The sequence below is a fragment of the Nyctereutes procyonoides genome, unplaced genomic scaffold (assembly GCF_905146905.1).
Source record: "Nyctereutes procyonoides isolate TBG_1078 unplaced genomic scaffold, NYPRO_anot_genome, whole genome shotgun sequence".
Classification (NCBI taxonomy): Eukaryota; Metazoa; Chordata; class Mammalia; order Carnivora; family Canidae; genus Nyctereutes; species Nyctereutes procyonoides.
The window spans coordinates 41,049,439-41,066,543 of record NW_026575140.1 but is presented as its reverse complement, the minus strand read 5'-3'; the positions used below and the strand labels follow the sequence as shown (position 1 = coordinate 41,066,543).

The window sequence follows — 17,105 nt, the reverse complement described above, 5'->3', positions numbered from 1 at the left end:
GCTTACTTCTCCAGGCAGGGGCGTCCTTCTGTCTGCTCGAAAGTAGAGAGACATGAATTCCTAGACGAGGAAACACACTCGCTGGCACAGGGAAACCTTTCTTGCCATAGCGAAAGGAGTTCTGGCACAGAAGCCTTCTTCCTCTACCCCCTCGACACAAGACACAAAAATCGCAGACACTGTCTTCTGCGATTTCTGAGAACACAGGGAAGTGTGGCCGGAGGGCCGGGGAGGGCCGGGAAAGGTTGGGGTCGGGAGGAAAGGGGACCACCGAACAGGGTCTGGGAAATGCAGCCTGTTGTGCCAAAAGACCAGTTACAATGCACCTGATGAATAAAACAAGCTGCACCACATACAGAAAAGATGAGAGCGGCCCACCTGTGTCTGTTGAGGGATATTTACAAAGCTTGGATCCCGTGGTCCAACACTGACGAATCGGTTTGCGGGGGAGGTGCTGGGTGTCGAGTAGGCTGTGAAGGGAAGGGACACATGCGTTCAGGAAGCAGCACGAGATTGCACACACAAACAACACCAAAACACACAGTCTCCGAGCCTACGCAGCTGATTAACAAGGAAATGTGCAAACACTGGAGCTAGGCAAAGGGATCTGGCTAGCGAGGGCATTTTAGACAGTCATAAAAGGGAAGGGGTGTTGGCTTCTAAAGACTGTTGGAATAAAACATATCAAATTGGTGCTCACATGACTTCTTTTCTCCTTCCCTCATACAAATTAGAACATGCAGGACATTGGCAAAGTATACTTTCAGAGTTAAACATGAGCTCTGGGGCCAGAAAGAGATATCCTAGTCCTTAGAGCACAGGGAGAGAGAAATTAGGTAGGAAGAGGAGGAAAGCAGTTCATTTTACAACCTTGCTTTTCACACTATGACACTCCCAAAAATCATGAGACATTCCTGTGTCTCTATAGCTAAATATGAAGAGGAGTCTTTATAGAAGGAATTAATGGCTTCTCCAGAAAGGAGGTGGAAAAGCACTGAGAACCAGCTGTCTTTATAGGCCTCGGGAGAGTGTCCAGAGTTTCTAGGAAGCACAAAACATGCTTAAAATATTAACATTTGTAGTCTTCCCATCCTAGAACCTTTCTGTTAAGGCACAAACTATCAAGAACCCGTGCAAACCAAGACATCACACTAAAACCACATTTCAGTTTACCATTCCTTTCACAGTACATGAAAGTTTTGTTTATATATATATATATATTTTAAAATATATTTCTATTTAAGAGCTTCACTCTAGTGAGAAAAAACTCAGTGGCTTCGGTGTTTCATTGACTTACAAATCCAAATGTGCATTTGGTCTTTTGGTGTCCTGCAATTCACTTCTTTACCGCAAAATCCTAATATTTATTCACATTCTTTCTTTGTACTAGAACTTTTAGATAACAGACTTCTGCTCAATTCAAATTTCTTCACGATACTTGTAAAAGGCCCTAATTTTTTGGACTGACTCTAGACACACGCCATCTAAAAGATGAAAAGGATTTGCAAGTTTTTTAAAAAAACACAGATATCTGAGGGAATAGTACCAAATTCCTTTGCCAGATTTCTTTTTTTCTTTTTGGCATCATCTGCTTTTCTTTGCTTTTCTGTTTTACAGAAACCGGCTCAGACTTGTTTCCTTTGTTAAGCATGTCTGGAGATAAAATTTCTACCAACTGGCCCAAGTCCTGTTGGTCATCTCTGGTAAGAGCTAAGTCATCCACACGGATCTGTGATGGGCACATGGTGGGGCTGTGTTAAAGCAGCATGGAACAGGGCATCAACATGAGGATCCTCTGATGTCTATTAATAAGAAAGTTTTGTTGGAGTGTTTGTTTTAGAAGAATCTGTCCAGTCATAGTTTTATTAAAAAAAACAATGTATATATAAATGTTTATGTAAAAACATGTATGATATGTTATACCATCTAGCCGTGTGAATCCCAGCCCCTCCTATGTTAGACTAAAATGAACAGATTTTAGAAATAGCTCTGCATCAAGCCATTCTGTATGTGCCTCTCACTCACTGGTATTGGAGAAACTGAAGTTTTTAAAAGTTCAGTGAAATATTCTTTATTAATTGCTCTATTCGCTTTGCTTTGATAGGATTTAAGAAGTCTCCATAGAGTTATGTATTCAAAATGATGGACTATAATTACCTGGTGATGACTTTACCTGCTTCTAGAGCACAAAGAGGATGTGGGAGAAAGAAGGAGGAAGCTAGTATAACCTGTCCAACCTCTCAGTGGTTAGGGGGGAAAAAGTGTTCTTTTACACGTGAATAGGTAGGTAGGTAGAGAAGGAACCAAAAAAGGCCTGAAGAGTATATGCTAAGGTACTAAGACTAAGTGATTGATGACAGATGCTGAAATATGAGTCCTAGTGGAACTGTGTCCTCGGGCTGCACTGGTCAGCACAGACACATAGCAGGATTTCCTATGATGCTTTTATCATACTGGTGACATCAGAAACAAGCATGCTGAGTGATCCTCAGAACCATGGCAGTTTTTTTTTTTTTTGCTTCTCTTTTTCTGTGAAGATAGTTCTCCATGGATCATACCAAGTTTACGAAGTCTGAAAAGGTTGGTATTACATTCTACTCTCCATTGTTTGCCACACCTAAATTTTGCCATTTGAAAGGTGTAGCATACAAATAATTTAGCCATTCAAAACTGCTATAAGACTAACAACCGGATATTTTTCCTTCCTTCAGGCACGAGAGAAACTTTGCATTCTTGGTTTCAAAATATCCCAGAAGGCCTTTCATGCCTTCATAGGCTCCTAAAACTGCTTCAACGTTTAGTCTGGTTTTTAAAATGAGAGCAACAGTAAGAAAGGTGGTAGTGTGTTAGCACAGAAGAAGAAGAAGAAGAAGAAGAAGAAGAAGAAGAAGAAGAGAAAGAGGAGGAGGAGAAAGAGGAGGAGGAGGAGGAAAAGGAAGAAGAAGGAGAAGAAGGAGGAGGAGGAGGAGGAGAAAGAGGAGGAGGAGGAGGAAAAGGAAGAAGAAGGAGAAGAAGGAGGAGGAGGAGGAGGAGGAGAAGGAGAAGAAAAAATAATTCATTTTACAACTACAAAAACTTGGGAATCTCTGAGTACTCAAGTTATCAAATGGAAGAAATGGTGCCTGGGGAAATTTATTCTATAGAAATGTAGCTTCTGGGAAAATTCAAGGACACAGGGAGAAAAAGGGAAGGAAGAAAGTAAGTCTGACTCATCTTCCATTATTGTAGTTGCAATAGGCAGAGTGTTCACCTGTAACAGGATGTAGTTCCAGAAATGATGTGACATTAGCTAAATTTGATTTTCCCAAAGAAAAAGTGGAATAAGGGAGTTATACTGCTGAACAAAAACCTCAGTTGCAACGTTTTATTAAAACAACCACATATACCATAGCGAATCAATTATACATGCACAGTTAAGAGCTTTCAACATGAATATTAAACCAAGTAAAGGGGGCAATGTGGTAATTAATTATATACAACTGTATTTACTATGCTATTATATCACATTCGTATATTTCTCAATTATAATTCTGGTGTTATTTATAGCAGCAAAAATAAAATGCCACAGGAAAAGCTTCAGGAAATCATGAAATCCAGAAAATGATTTTTGGGAAAGATTATTATAGGCATTTGTTTGAAGATTCAGGAGGGAAGATTCAGTGGCATTTGATGATTTTCTAATAAAGTCAACAGGGAAATCAATTTACTTATATAATCTCATTGTAAAAGTTCTCATGGTAAGCATGACTATTAGAAATCAAATTATTGATTATTTGGCTGCTTCTGAAGCAGAAGCTTTTTTTTTTTAAAGCAGCCATCTTACCCACATGAGCAATATCATCGTCAACTATTTGCCTAACGGTATGGATGAACATTCCTATTAGAAGCTTCCGCTATTTTATTTATACTAACCTGATCATATTTTTCCTCTTTCTACTTGTATGTCTTCCCATTATCCTATGGCCTTAGTTTGGCCTTAGCTATAGTGATAAGTATGAAAATCGGTCAGAATTTGATCGCATATCCAGAAAATCCCATTCTTTTGTGTTACCCGCTTACCATATGCGTTGCTAATTATAAAATCCTTCACGTAGGCCTTGCAAGTCCTATCTCAGTATGACCAGTTGGGAGGATGGCTCAAGAACAGTTCTTTCCTTATAAGCAATACTTTTACAGGGCCTCTGAGGATGAAGGAATCCATCTCTAGTGGGGGCTGTGGGGTGGGCATAGGGAGTGGGGAGGTTAGAGTGCCTGAGATCATCCATTAAAGCTGCTCTTTTTTTTTTTTTGCAGTTTTATTATTTTTTTTTAAGCTGCTCTTTACCACTGTGCAGCAGGTGTTCCCCAGGAGAACTCAGCCTTTTTGTCTTCAGAAACGTGTGTAACTGGGGCACCTGGGTGGCTCGGTGGTTGAGCGTCTGCCTTTGGTTCAGGTCATGATCCCAGGGTCCTGGAATCAAGTCCCACATCCAGCTCCCCACAGGGAGCCCGCTTCTCCCTCTGCCTATGTCTCTGCCTCTCTCTGTGTGTCTCTCATGAATAAATAAATTAAAAAAAATAAAAAAGAAATGCATGTAACTGACCGCCTGCAAGCCAAACAGAATTCCTACTTTTGTTGTTCTCAAGGTGTCAGGTTCTGTTTTGTTTCTTTTTCTCAATAAGAAGGAATAAAGGATGTGTCTGGATAAAGGAATCATGGTATTTCCCCAAAAATCCACTTTGAGTCTGTAATAGCCTTCACCTATAAATCAAATCTGACCATGGTGTTAACAAGGCAGTCACACTGTTTTGAACAGAGATGCTTGGAGTGTTCCCTGTTTTTGGAAAAAGTTATGACTGAAGAAAAAGACGTTAAGATATTAAAATACTTGTACCATTGTCAGGTGGTTTTTCTTTATGTTGAAACGCTAGCATTAAAATCACCTAAATCTGACAAACTAGAAAATGAAAAGTAGGCAGACAGACTCAAGGTCTAGTTCACATTTAGCAACCACTAAAATATATGTAATCACTGAAAGGGAGCAAAGGGAGAAAATTTAGACAGACGTTTTTGTGGGGGAAGAGGGTGAAGGGAGAGCTGCCTTTCGGATGAAGCCCCTCCAGGACTCAGAGTGCTGGCGGCGAGGCTGAGAGCCGGTTCACAGACAGCAGAACAGCCTGCGCAGAGGGACAGCCAGCTTCTCTGCCCTGGTTCGGGGTCAGTGACACGGTAAGGCATCTTGGCAGAAAAGAAAATGTAAGTGACCTGGTGAGCTTTGAGGTTCTACATTTACTTCCACACACAGGAAGCAATGAAGTCCCCCGAACCCTGGCAACCTGGCCTCCAACCTCACACGAGGTTAGAAGAGAGATTTGTGTTCTTTGTCAGACTCCAGATATAGGAAAAGAGTGAACATCCCCTTCTTCATTCCCTTGAACTTTGCCAGGTCTAACCTCGAGAGTGCATCAAAGAGAGGTGTTTCTGTATATTCAATAGATTCCTATTCATTCTCTCTCTCTCTCTCTCTCTCTCTCTCCCCCCCCCCCCCCGTCTGTCTCTGTCTCTCTGGCTGTCTCTCATGACCACTGGCTCTGTGCTGAGCACCAGGGGAGATTCAGTGGTGAGCAGCACACACTGCCATCCTAGAAATGCTAGCATCTACCTAATGGTGAGGGCTCTGTGTAGAAAAATGAAGATATGGGTGCTTTTAAAGGTGACATAAATAAGAATCTATGAGATGTTAAAGGACAGAAAAGTGACACCTGGCAGGAGGGCGGGAAAAGCAGCACAGGGGAAAGGAGGATGACGGGTTTGCCTGGATGCAGAGTCACAGAGGAAGCAGCAAGAGCCAAGGCCCGGAGGCAGGAAGCAGAGGCATTGATCATGGAGGGAAAGGGAAAAGACAGGAGATTGCAAATTATGTTTTGCTGTATTGCACGGGAAGGTAAAATGTTAAGCATCAGAGACCTGAATGTTTGAAAATGGAGGGGGAAAAAGTCTCGTGAAATTGCTTTTAAGAAGAAGAAATAATTTCTAAAATAAACAGAGATATCAAAAATTTCTATTCCAAATACTTCTAAGACAATTAGAGGCCCTCACATGCTAAACCACTCCCTTCATATCTCAAATAGCAATATGCACGTCACAAGTTCCCTCGTTTTCAGAAACTCAGACATAGTCACATGTGGGGATTTCCCCTCTAAAAAAAAAACCTAGGCAATAATTCAATTTCATTCAAAATAGACTTAACTGTGATTCTACCACCTGCACAGAAACGTGCTAGTTATTGGACAGAAGTAATCAAAGCAAGTTCAGGAACGCAGACTTGAACAGATCCCTGTGTATTCAAGTTGCAATTTTATTAAATGTTTATCAGGGACACCTGACAGTGAAGGAAAAGTGCATGAGAAAGCATTCAGCTGTAAACTTGAAATAATGAGATGATTAAATACCTAAGTGAAATGGTTCTAGAATCTTTTCTTAACTGCACTATCATGTTATTTTAAAAAAAAACAAAAAACACCAAACGAAAAAGCCTCGTGAGATAACTTCCATTTCTAAAAAACAAAACAAAACAAAAAGCAGAAACTATCAGGAAATAGATTGGCTAATTTCTAAATGAAACCTTTACAGTGGTTGAACTCATTTAGGAACTTGAACAGTACTATTTTCTTCCAAGGTCACAAAGAAATCCTGGAGGATATTGGGAGTGTTTTTCCTTTGAAGAAATCTATCGGTATCGACAAGTTTACAGGGCCTGGGTTAGTATTATTAATATCATTATATAGCCAAGGAAACACAGACAGCCTTTCTTACACATGATCCAGTATTGAGAGGTTTAGAAATTCCCACATGACTGCATGGATATTGTAGTTGTCTTCCAGATGTTTGGAATCTAAAAGATAACCACACTGAATTTCCATTATTTTGATCACATCTGTGCAGTCGGTTACCTCATTCTATTATCTCTGTAAATCTTTTGTCTCTACAAACAAGTTACCAACAAAAAAAGACACAGCCCTCAGGGCATGAAATTAAAACCTACTTATTGCTAGTAAATTATTACAGAACAACATACCCATAAGCTTTCTTCCTGAAAAGCTAATGAATTCTAACTTTAATATATTAGCATTACTTAACATGTATGGTAGCAATTTGCATGACATGGCTAATGTGCCAGTAGTTCACAAAAATCTTGAGAAGAGGCAATTTAGCCAGATGGTTTTGCTCTGCTCGTATTTCTGTTTGTATTAAGGATCCTCACGGGGAGGTACGGGCTCTAGCTACATCATGATTTGGGGTAAAAAAATGCAGAAAGAGAAGTATAAGACAATTCATGCGTGCGCACAGAGAGAAAGGGATCAGAACAACTTGTAAACTGGAGACGCTCTGACCTTAATGTTACCCAAATCTGTGTCATAAGCAGGCACTTTGGATTGTTTCCTGTAGGCAATCTATTTAAACTGCCTATAACATTGGTTTTCATAACAGCTGTAAAGGATAAGAACAGAGGCTTATTTCAGTTCATTTAAATTTATTTCTCATGGCTAATCCAAATTCTATAACTGTCATTTATTTTTAGGTAGATTGTTGTGTGTTGTACAATTGATAGAACACATCTATTGATCAGAAGCAACAATGTATGTGAGTAGGCACAGGTGAAATTATATTAAATAGCCACAGGGAATAAACCCTGGATTCAGCTGGGGTTTACTAAAAAAAGAAACTTAAATCAATATATCGGATTGCTCCCTTTTGAAAGGCTTCTGTGGCCTCTCAAAAGGCAGTGTAACTCTGGAAGCCTACTTCTGGGAATTTATCCTCAACAAATACTTAAAGGTACAGATAAAGATTTATGCTCTAAGATGTTCATTACAGAATTATTTATAAAGAGGAACAAACCAGAGCCACCTTATAAGCTAATGCTTCATTTATATGTTGAAATGTTTTGCAGTCTTTAAACATATTTTAAAAAAATCATGACATCAAGACATGTTGATAGTATGTAATAAAATGAATAAAATCAGTTTAAAAACTGTATATATATACACATAGACAAATAAATGCACACACATATCCTGATCAATTATGTTTAAAATATACATAGAAAATGATTGGAAAATAGGCACATAAAATGATTACCTCTGAAGAATGGGATTATAAATGATTTTTAAATAACTTCCAGTAATTTTTAATCTTTAATAAACATGGACAGAACCTGAAAACCCCAAGTAACACTTTCATTTTTACAGCCATGCAAGGTGACCAGTAGAATTTCAGAATGAAATTTCAGAATGAATTTCAGAACCAGGAAATCCTGGATTGAATCCATTCAGAACTCTTACTTGAAATGTGGTCTTGGGAAGGTTTTTTTTGTTTTTTTTTTTTTTTAGTCCAATTTATCTTTTATTAAGAACATACAGAAAGTGAAAGGTGATAGATAAAAACAGCACTAAGACACCATCTGAAAACAAAACTTCCTGAAGTTTAAATGTAAAATAAAAGAAAGGCACAGAATTCTTGATTCCTTATCTGTATTTTATCTTCATACTTCATGTGACAATGAAATATTTATTTCTCTTTCAATTATAATTACTTCTTATTTCTTTTTATCTTCACTTCGCTACTTGTTTCTTGACATAATTGCTTGGCTCTTCGTTCACGATCCAGAATTTCTTTGGGGAACAGGAACCTTTCTGAGCTTCTATATATAAAGAGTCCAGTATAATAAATATAATTTACTCCAATATGCATAGGCCTTTAAGGCTTCATCCCTCTGTACATGTCTAATGGGTAACACTCTCTGCAGGAGCAGTCCAGAAAGTAATCCCTAAGAGAGGCTTAGCCAACAAGATGGGAAATCCCCCAAATTCCACTATATATTATATTAAAACAATTGAAGAAAAATGCCAAAATCATCCAATCAGGGGCTGTTGATTCCAATATCTGATAAGGGTATTATACTCTAAGACATCTGCTTTCAAACTCTTAAAAAAATAAAACTCAAACCTCTCAAGGGTTAATGTTGTGGTCAAACTCATAAGTAATGTGTAAATTGGCACAATTTGGTAAAGTATCTCATTATGAATATTCACACTGTTGATACTAGTAATTCTAATACTAGGAATCTATCCTGATAAAATTATTAAGTTGGGCACAAAATGTTTTTTCGAATAATTGCTGGAATGTATTTCATAGATTGGGGCAAAAGTTAATGTCCATAGTAGAGGAATAGATACAAATAGATACAAAAAAAATTTCCTATTTTTTATGAAATAAGAAAAGGGGTAAAATACTAATTAAGAAAACAGCATACAAAATATTATATTTACCATGGTCATAATCATCTTATATGTGTATGTATACACACAAATACACACATCAACATGCATTAAGGGAAAAAAATGGACCAACATGTTCATAGTAATTGACTATAGGAGAATTTAATTTCATTTTTTTTTATCCTTCACATTTTCCAAGTTTCTTACATTGCAACATATTACTTTGGTGAAGAAAATCTTAAAACTCACTTGTTAGTTCTGTCATCTAAAAAAGTAACAAACTGAGGCAAAAACAAGACTTGAATGGGTTATGAAAACCTAAAAGAACTGAATCATCCATTGCCCGTTCTCTTTTGTCACTCCTTTACAATGACCATCTCTTACTTTGCTCTTGTTCCTCTACTTTTTTTCCAATTCAATGTATGCAAATATATGTTATTCTTGGAATATGTAAAAGTTCTCTGTGGAGTTTCTTAGGATTTTCAGAGGACAGGTATACATACAATATTATATCTCTAAACATGGGATATGTCCTGGTAGAGTACAAAACCCAGGGCTTTGAAGCCTGACTTAGTTTCAGGGTTTTCTTTTTTAAAAGAGTGCTAACAATTCCAATCTTGCAGATTTATAATCATAACCAAATGAATTAAGGTAATGTATATGAAAATACCTGATTTTCAACAATTTTCTTTTTCCTTTGCAAATTTAAACATGACAAAATTGGATTGTACAGAGATCAATAATACTCTCCAAAGGGCATTTATGAAAAATTATGATTTAAGATTGTATATGGGGCAGCCCAGGTGGCTCAGCGGTTTAGCGCCGCCTTCAGGCCAGGGCCTGATCCTGGAGACCCAGGATAGAGTCCCACGTCAGGCTCCCTGCATGGAGCCTGTTTCTCCCTCTGCCTGTTTCTCTGCCTCTCTCTCTCTCTCTGTCTCTCATGAATAAATAAATAAAATCTTTTAAAAAAAGATTGTATATGTACATTTGTATTTAAATAGGTTCCTAAAGCAGAAATTGTGACCAAATATTGGCTGTGCAGAATGAAAATGCTAACCTTACACTAAGCTCCATGCTATCTGTGAGGGAAAAAGAATATTATTCTTTACCAGAAAGAACACACATTTTCTGTTATCATATCCAAAGTTCAGGTTAGTATAGCTAAAAGCCAGATGTATAAAAATTTCCAAGGGTTTTATGTCCCCACCATGAGTAAGTTTTGGTCACTATAGTGATTAAGGTATAAAGAATAATTTTTAAATCATTAGACAAATATTGTATTTGCTATAAAAGGGGGGTTTAAGACTCAGTAATATCTTTCATTCTCACTGGATAAGGTACCAAAGAGCTATCCTATGAAAAACCAGTTTCTGTCTTTCAACACACAAGCGAATGTGTATATACATCCCCTCACTGTAAGTGTGTATTCTATACACATTTCTTAGCATTCTTGTTTGCTGATTTAACATAACTCATGTAGATTTGGCTGTTTAGTTTTAAAGCGTTAGGTTATTACTAATCTTTTATTATAATCAGTGATGCAATGAATACTTGATATATGTGTTTTCATGTCTAACTCTATCACTTACATTTAAAATTTAGATAAAGATATATGTATTTTTATATACATGAAAAATAAAACTGTCTTCTGAAGAGGTTGAACCAATTTACAGTCCTCAATGCAGAAGATTGCCTGTCTTTCCACACACTTTCCAAGCCTGTGTAACATACTTTTTGATCTTTGCTGCTCTGACAGGTAAAAATAGCACCCAAGTCTTAATTTGCATTGTTTTTATGTTACATGAATGAGACATCTTTTAACTGTTCTCTATTTCTCTATGTTTATACCCTTTTTTGGTCTTTTTATTGGACTGTTGGTCTTTATAGATTAGATAATTTAACCCTTTGTTACGTGTGTAGCAAATATTTTTCCCACTTTCATTTTTGTCTTTTTGATTTTGTTTATGGTGAGTTTTTTTCCACACATAATTTTTTTTATATTCTTAGAGTAGAATTTGTTGGTCTTTCCTTTCATGGATTCTGTGTTTGTATATGTGTGTTATTTAGAAAGGCCTTCTTCACTCCATTATTATTTAAAAAATTGTCCTATATTTTCATGTGGTATTTAAAGCTTAACCTTTGTATGATTGTTGTTGTTATTTTTCTTTTTCCCTCCAGGTGGAATTTATTTTGGTTTAAGGAATCTTCTTCTTCTTCTTTTTTTTTTTTTTTTTCAGGACAGCTGCTCAGTTGTCCCAACAGACTTCACTGAATAATCCCTCCCCCTCCTCTAATACAAAATGCTACTACTGTCACATATTAAAATATTGCAGGTATGTAGGTCTCTTTCTAATTCAGAAGAATATCAAACATTGGAATATAATGGAGATAGCAGCAGAGCTGGTAGAGAAATTGAAACCAATGTGGAATAACAAAACAAGAAAATATGATAGCAATGTGGGAATAGATCAACATAAAATGAGTTTCCTGGCACTAAGTGACATCAGACAGACACTAACTTAAGAATGAGAAGAGAGTTCTTTGGAATTGTTCTCCATCTTACCTGTGGAATTGGTTGCAAAGGAGGCAAACAACCATATGAGTCTCTTAACTACAGGGAAAAACTTATGGTTGCTGGAGGGGAGGGTGGTGGGGGGATTGAGTAACCGGGAAATGGGCATTAATATGAGGGTACTTGATGTAATGTTCCATGTAAGTGGTGAATCACTAAATTCTACCCCTGAAACTAATACTACGCTGTATGTTAACTAAAATGAATTTAAATAAAATTTTTTTTAAAATCTTGGGGCACCTGGGTGGTTCAGCGGTTTGGTGCCTGCCTTAGGCCCAGGGCATAATCCTGGAGACCCGGGATCGAGTCCCACATCGGGCTCCCTGCATGGAGCCTGCTTCTGCCTCTGCCTGTGTCTCTGCCTCTCTGTCTCTCATGAATAAATAAAATCTTTTTTTTAAAAAATCTATGATGTTATAAAAACTAAGAAGTGTACAGCAAAGAATGGACTTTATTTATTGAATGTAATTTTAAAAGTGTAAAGAAAAAGAATAATGCAATAGTTCAGGCATTAGTAATGAAAAAGTGTTTTGTGAAAGGAAGCCACTAACTTCTTTTCCCATTCTCTCTTGTGATTATCCACTAGTTCTTCTCTGAAAGAGGAAACACAGTCCTTACATCATCTAAAAATTGTGGAAATGTAACATCATTCCCTGGCTTGCTCTAAATCCAATTATTGATTACAAAAATGTGTTACACATTTTAAGGAAAAGTGTTGGTGAAAAGGACAGGTATCATTATTTGGATGATAACTTAGGAAATAATTCTTCAAAGCATTCAACAGTTCTTGGGAGTCTTGGAGAATAAAGGAAATCTGGCTTTCTCAACATTTCCTATTTTTTACCTTTTTTTTGCTGGTTTTGTTTTGTGTCCCTCCAAATCTTATGTTCTCTTCCTTTCACTGACAAGGTTTACTCTGAGCAACAGAAACCAATTCATACTGAAGTATAGCTGACCAACTAACATCTTCCTTTATATTTTTCCCATAGGGTTTTCACAGCAAAAACATGAAGCTTTGGGCTAATGTGAAGATACCCGGAGGATGCTATGGCCAATTGTATGAATTGTAGGTTCAAGGTGGCTGGGTGTGAATCATGATGCTGCTACCCCTGGGTGAGAGACCTTGAGCAAGTTATCTTATTAGGGTAGCAAGAATATTTAACCTCATAGGATTACTAGGAAAATTAAAACAATACATATACAAATAATTTTAAAGTGCCTGGCCCATGAGTAGAACTGGCCCAGTTCTTTGTTGTGCTGTTATTAATTTCCAATAAGCAGGTGGTTGTGGCTCCTCAGAATCAGAGATCATGTCATATTGCTCTGTAATTTGTATGAGGTAGGAATGAGATAGCAGAAATAACATGGGAAAGCCTGCATTTGAGTCCCTACCAGGCTACTACAGGAGTATAATCTTGGGAAGGTCATCTGTACTTTCTAATCTCAGCTTCCTTGTCTATAAAATCTTGACCACACAGGACTCTTAGGAAGACAGAACAAGATAATGTATTTGTGTAAATAGTTCTGCCAACCGAAAAGCACTGCACATACGTTAATTATTATACTACAAAATTTCTATTCCGGTCATAGATTATTGTTATATTCTTGGTTAACAGGTTCATATTCATTCATAGAGTGAATGTATGTAAGATTCATTGGAGATATAAAAATAAATAATAAAGGAAACTTGTTATTGCATGCTTCTACTTTAATAGAATTCTAGTTTGAAAAAAATCAAAAGTTCATAGCTAAGGAGGCATGGAGAAAAATGTTTATGAGTCTTTTATGCATTCCCAAATTGAGTTTTTGTGTTCCTAATTAATTAAAAAAAGAAAATATGCATGTTTTATCTTCCATCATAATCCAAAAGTGTTTTTTCTCTCCATTATAATTCTAGGCTATGATGCCAATCTGCAATTTCTTTTCTGGAAAAGTCCATTTTTATAGTATGATCTTTGTACTAGCCTATTATATAAGAATTGGGTGTTACAATACAATTAAGAAAAAGAATAGTGCGTTTTGAATCATCATACCACAAAACAGACCCAAATGTAATGAGGTATTTCTCCTATACTTCAGCTGTTGTCCTTAGGACTCTGAGGAATATCCACTCAGTGTATTACATGTTTGAAAAGGAGCCCCTACCCAATTAATGCAGGATGCACGTGGAGAAACTCAGTAAACTGCAAAGAGCTTTCATAGGTAGGATGCTATTATAATTAGTATCATTGGTAAAATACCTAATGGGCATGTCAAACATAATTTGGTCAAACCAGACTCTGGTCCCCGCCCCTTGCCCAGAATGGCTCTTCCTGCAGTTTTTCCATCTCAGTTCATGGTAACTCCATCCTTCCAGTTGCCTAGTTCAAAGACCTAGGAGTCATTGTTGATTTCTCTCTCTCTTTTTCTTAACCCATATCTAATGCATCAGCAAATCCTGTCAGCTCTACCCTTCAAAGAATTCTCACCACCCACACTGCCCCATGTTGGTGCCTGGAGTCCTATACCAGTGTGCCACCCCCCTCCTTGTTTTAGTCTTTGCTACTGGACTTTCTGGTCCTTAACTTACTAATTTACTTTTACTTTGATTATTGTTTGTCCACAGGGAAGGGGGTTGTTTTGTGCACTTTTGCCTCCCTTGTGTCTAAAATAGTAGCTGGCATGTAGAAGACACTCATTATATTTATTGATTTAAAAAAAAAAACAGCCTCTTAACTGGTCTCCCTGCTTTAATTCTTGCCCCTGGCAATCTATTTTCAACAAAGCCTTCTAAGTGTTTCTGCTAAAAACTAGGAAGTTATCACTTCTCTGCTGCCCCTGTCACTCAGAGTAAAGGCCCAAGTCCTTACAATGGTCTATGAGAGCCTACTCCCAACTCCCAGCTCCCAGCCTGCATCCACCTACCTCTGACCTCACCTCCTCCTACTTTAGCCTACTCATTCTGTTCTCACTACCCTGGCCAGGTGTACGGGCTGTTCCTTCTGCTCGGAAAGCTCTTCCCCTACAGTCTCATGGCTTACCTTCTCACTTCTGTTAGGTCTTTATTCAAATTTCCTCTTCTCAGACAGGCCTTCTCTGGCCACCCTATGGACAGTCATACCCCCACCTCCACCACTCCCGACCCCTACATTACGCTTACATATAACCAGCTTATGTCATCCCTACCTTTTATACTATTTTGTTGACTGACTTTCTTCTCTCTCTACAATGTGAGCTCCACAAGATCAGGGAATCTGTAAAATCTCTTTCATTTCCTGCTGAATCCTAGTAACTAGAACATGACTTGGCATGTAGCTAGCTGATGGTCAATTACTATTTATTGAATGAACAAGTGATATTCTCTCAGCAGGTATCTAAACCTACAACGGTAGGTAGGTAGTCAGCAGAACAGAGAACATTTGTTATGAATCACCCTTATAGGTCAGGTCATCTCTAGTTATCATGGTTTCCTAAGGAGAACTGGCATAGTAGTTTATCAATCTTTTTCCAAATAAATCAACAATATAAAAATTCTCCTTGAGAGAGAGAACTTTTAACTTCACTCCTACTCCCCTGTTGTTGTTTTAGGGCACTAGTATGGATTTTTCCCATTAAAATGTATTTATTTCAGAGGCACATTTTTCCCCAAATCTGCCTTATCCATGTTTTTCTGGCCACAGTTGCAAAGTTGAGTATTTGGTGCCAGAGGCAACTGATTAGGTTAAAAATACATACTCTGCTTTAGGCTGGCATCCATTTGTATTTCATTATAAGATGATATTAAAAATTATGCCTTGGACTCTTAACTGTCTACAGCATAGCGCATCTGTCACCCCAGTTTGTCCTGACAGTCTGCCTAAGAGAGTGGGTAGAGCAGTCAGTGATACTCCCAATAGCAGATAAGGGAATTTCTGGCCCAGAAAAGTTGGTAATATAGGAGACCTTTGGCATGATTTCCTACTTTTATTTTATAAATCTCATTTTATTACAAGTCATCTCAAACCCCAAATAGGAATGGCTGTCCTAGGTTATGCAATTAGTGTTTTTGAAAAAGCCTCAATTTTGGACATACTATTGGGATGTTGAACATCTGTACTTAATACCCTGTCATGATGTTTCTTCTTGCTAAAGCTGAGCTCTAATAAAGTGGCAAAGATAAACAGGATCCAACCACCCTGTGGTTTTAATTTCTAGGAAAGCACATAGCTTATGAAACTATATTTTTTGCCCTGAATTTTTATTCAGGGTAATCTAATTTTAGACATCCCTTCCCTCCTACCAGGGTGGTTTCTTCTTTCTCAGATTTAAAATACCTGAATATTATCCCTACTAAAATAGCATAGAAGTCACCCTCTTCAAAATGATCTTCAGCTGAGACCCTGTGCCGGGACCAAACTCCCTCCCAAATGCTCTTATAGAACTCATGCCTTTGTCCTAGTGTTGTCTCTTGTGAACTACCCATTTACCAGCTGTCTCTTTCCATGGATCCCACATTTCTGTAGAGCAGGGATTAATCATATCTATATCCCAAGTGGCTAACAGTCCATGCTCGCTATATGAAGGCTGAATAAGCAAATGGAAGAAGGTAGTCATCAAGATGAATGGTAAGAGAGGGGCAGGCGATTTCACTCTGATATTGGTTCCCTTCCATATCCTCTTGGTCCCCCACCCCCACCCCATGCTCACTTTCTATTCTCTAGACTGTACAGTTTGGAAGTAGAAACCAGAGGTGACTTGTCGTGCTCTTTTCTCTTAGGAAGACAGGTGCTGGCAGGCAACATGCAGCCATCTGGGCCTCCATGCTATCGGCTCTAAACAGGAGGGCAGACCTCACCTGGGAAGGCCTGTGGTAGTTCAGCACTGCCCGTTGACTGGAGATTTGTCTGTGTAATTCAGGAGTTCAGCATTAGGCAGCATATTTGCCTATAGTCATAAACTCAACTCTCTGATAGTAAAGTGATAATCTGGTCTTCAAATCTGATTTTTGCTTGTATTTTATTTAGCAATTGGTTCAGAAATCAGGGCATGGAAGAGGAATTTGTGTGGGGCGGGGGGGGGGGGAGAGGAGCTGGAGTTGTTAAATTTCTTTCCAGTATGGACCAGTGGGTTTTGAGATTTTTAAATTGAAATATTCCTCCTATGCTATAAATTATAGGTCCCCCAGTCTGTCACTGTCTTTTCAATAAAAGAGAGGATGGTAAGGTGAGATACTGCTCTGAAACAGCACATTTTTGAGAATTCAGCAAACCCCAAAAAGCCTAGAAACAAGAGATAGACTTTATGATGATAA

The 17,105-nt window shown here is 37.9% G+C and overlaps 1 protein-coding gene across 8 annotated transcripts in view; it reads right to left on the bottom strand.

Moving 5' to 3' along the window:
- Positions 1 to 17,105, bottom strand: part of NFIA (nuclear factor I A) — a 368,402-nt gene that overhangs the window by 37,416 nt on the left and 313,881 nt on the right. For 6 of the 8 annotated variants that reach the window (XM_055305118.1, XM_055305119.1, XM_055305121.1 and 3 more), the window contains one exon: positions 379 to 470. The exons of the other annotated variants lie outside the window; for them this stretch is intronic. In XM_055305118.1, coding sequence (XP_055161093.1) covers positions 379 to 470 — 92 coding nt within the window. The remainder of the gene's footprint in view (positions 1 to 378; positions 471 to 17,105) is intronic. 8 annotated transcript variants of the gene reach the window in all.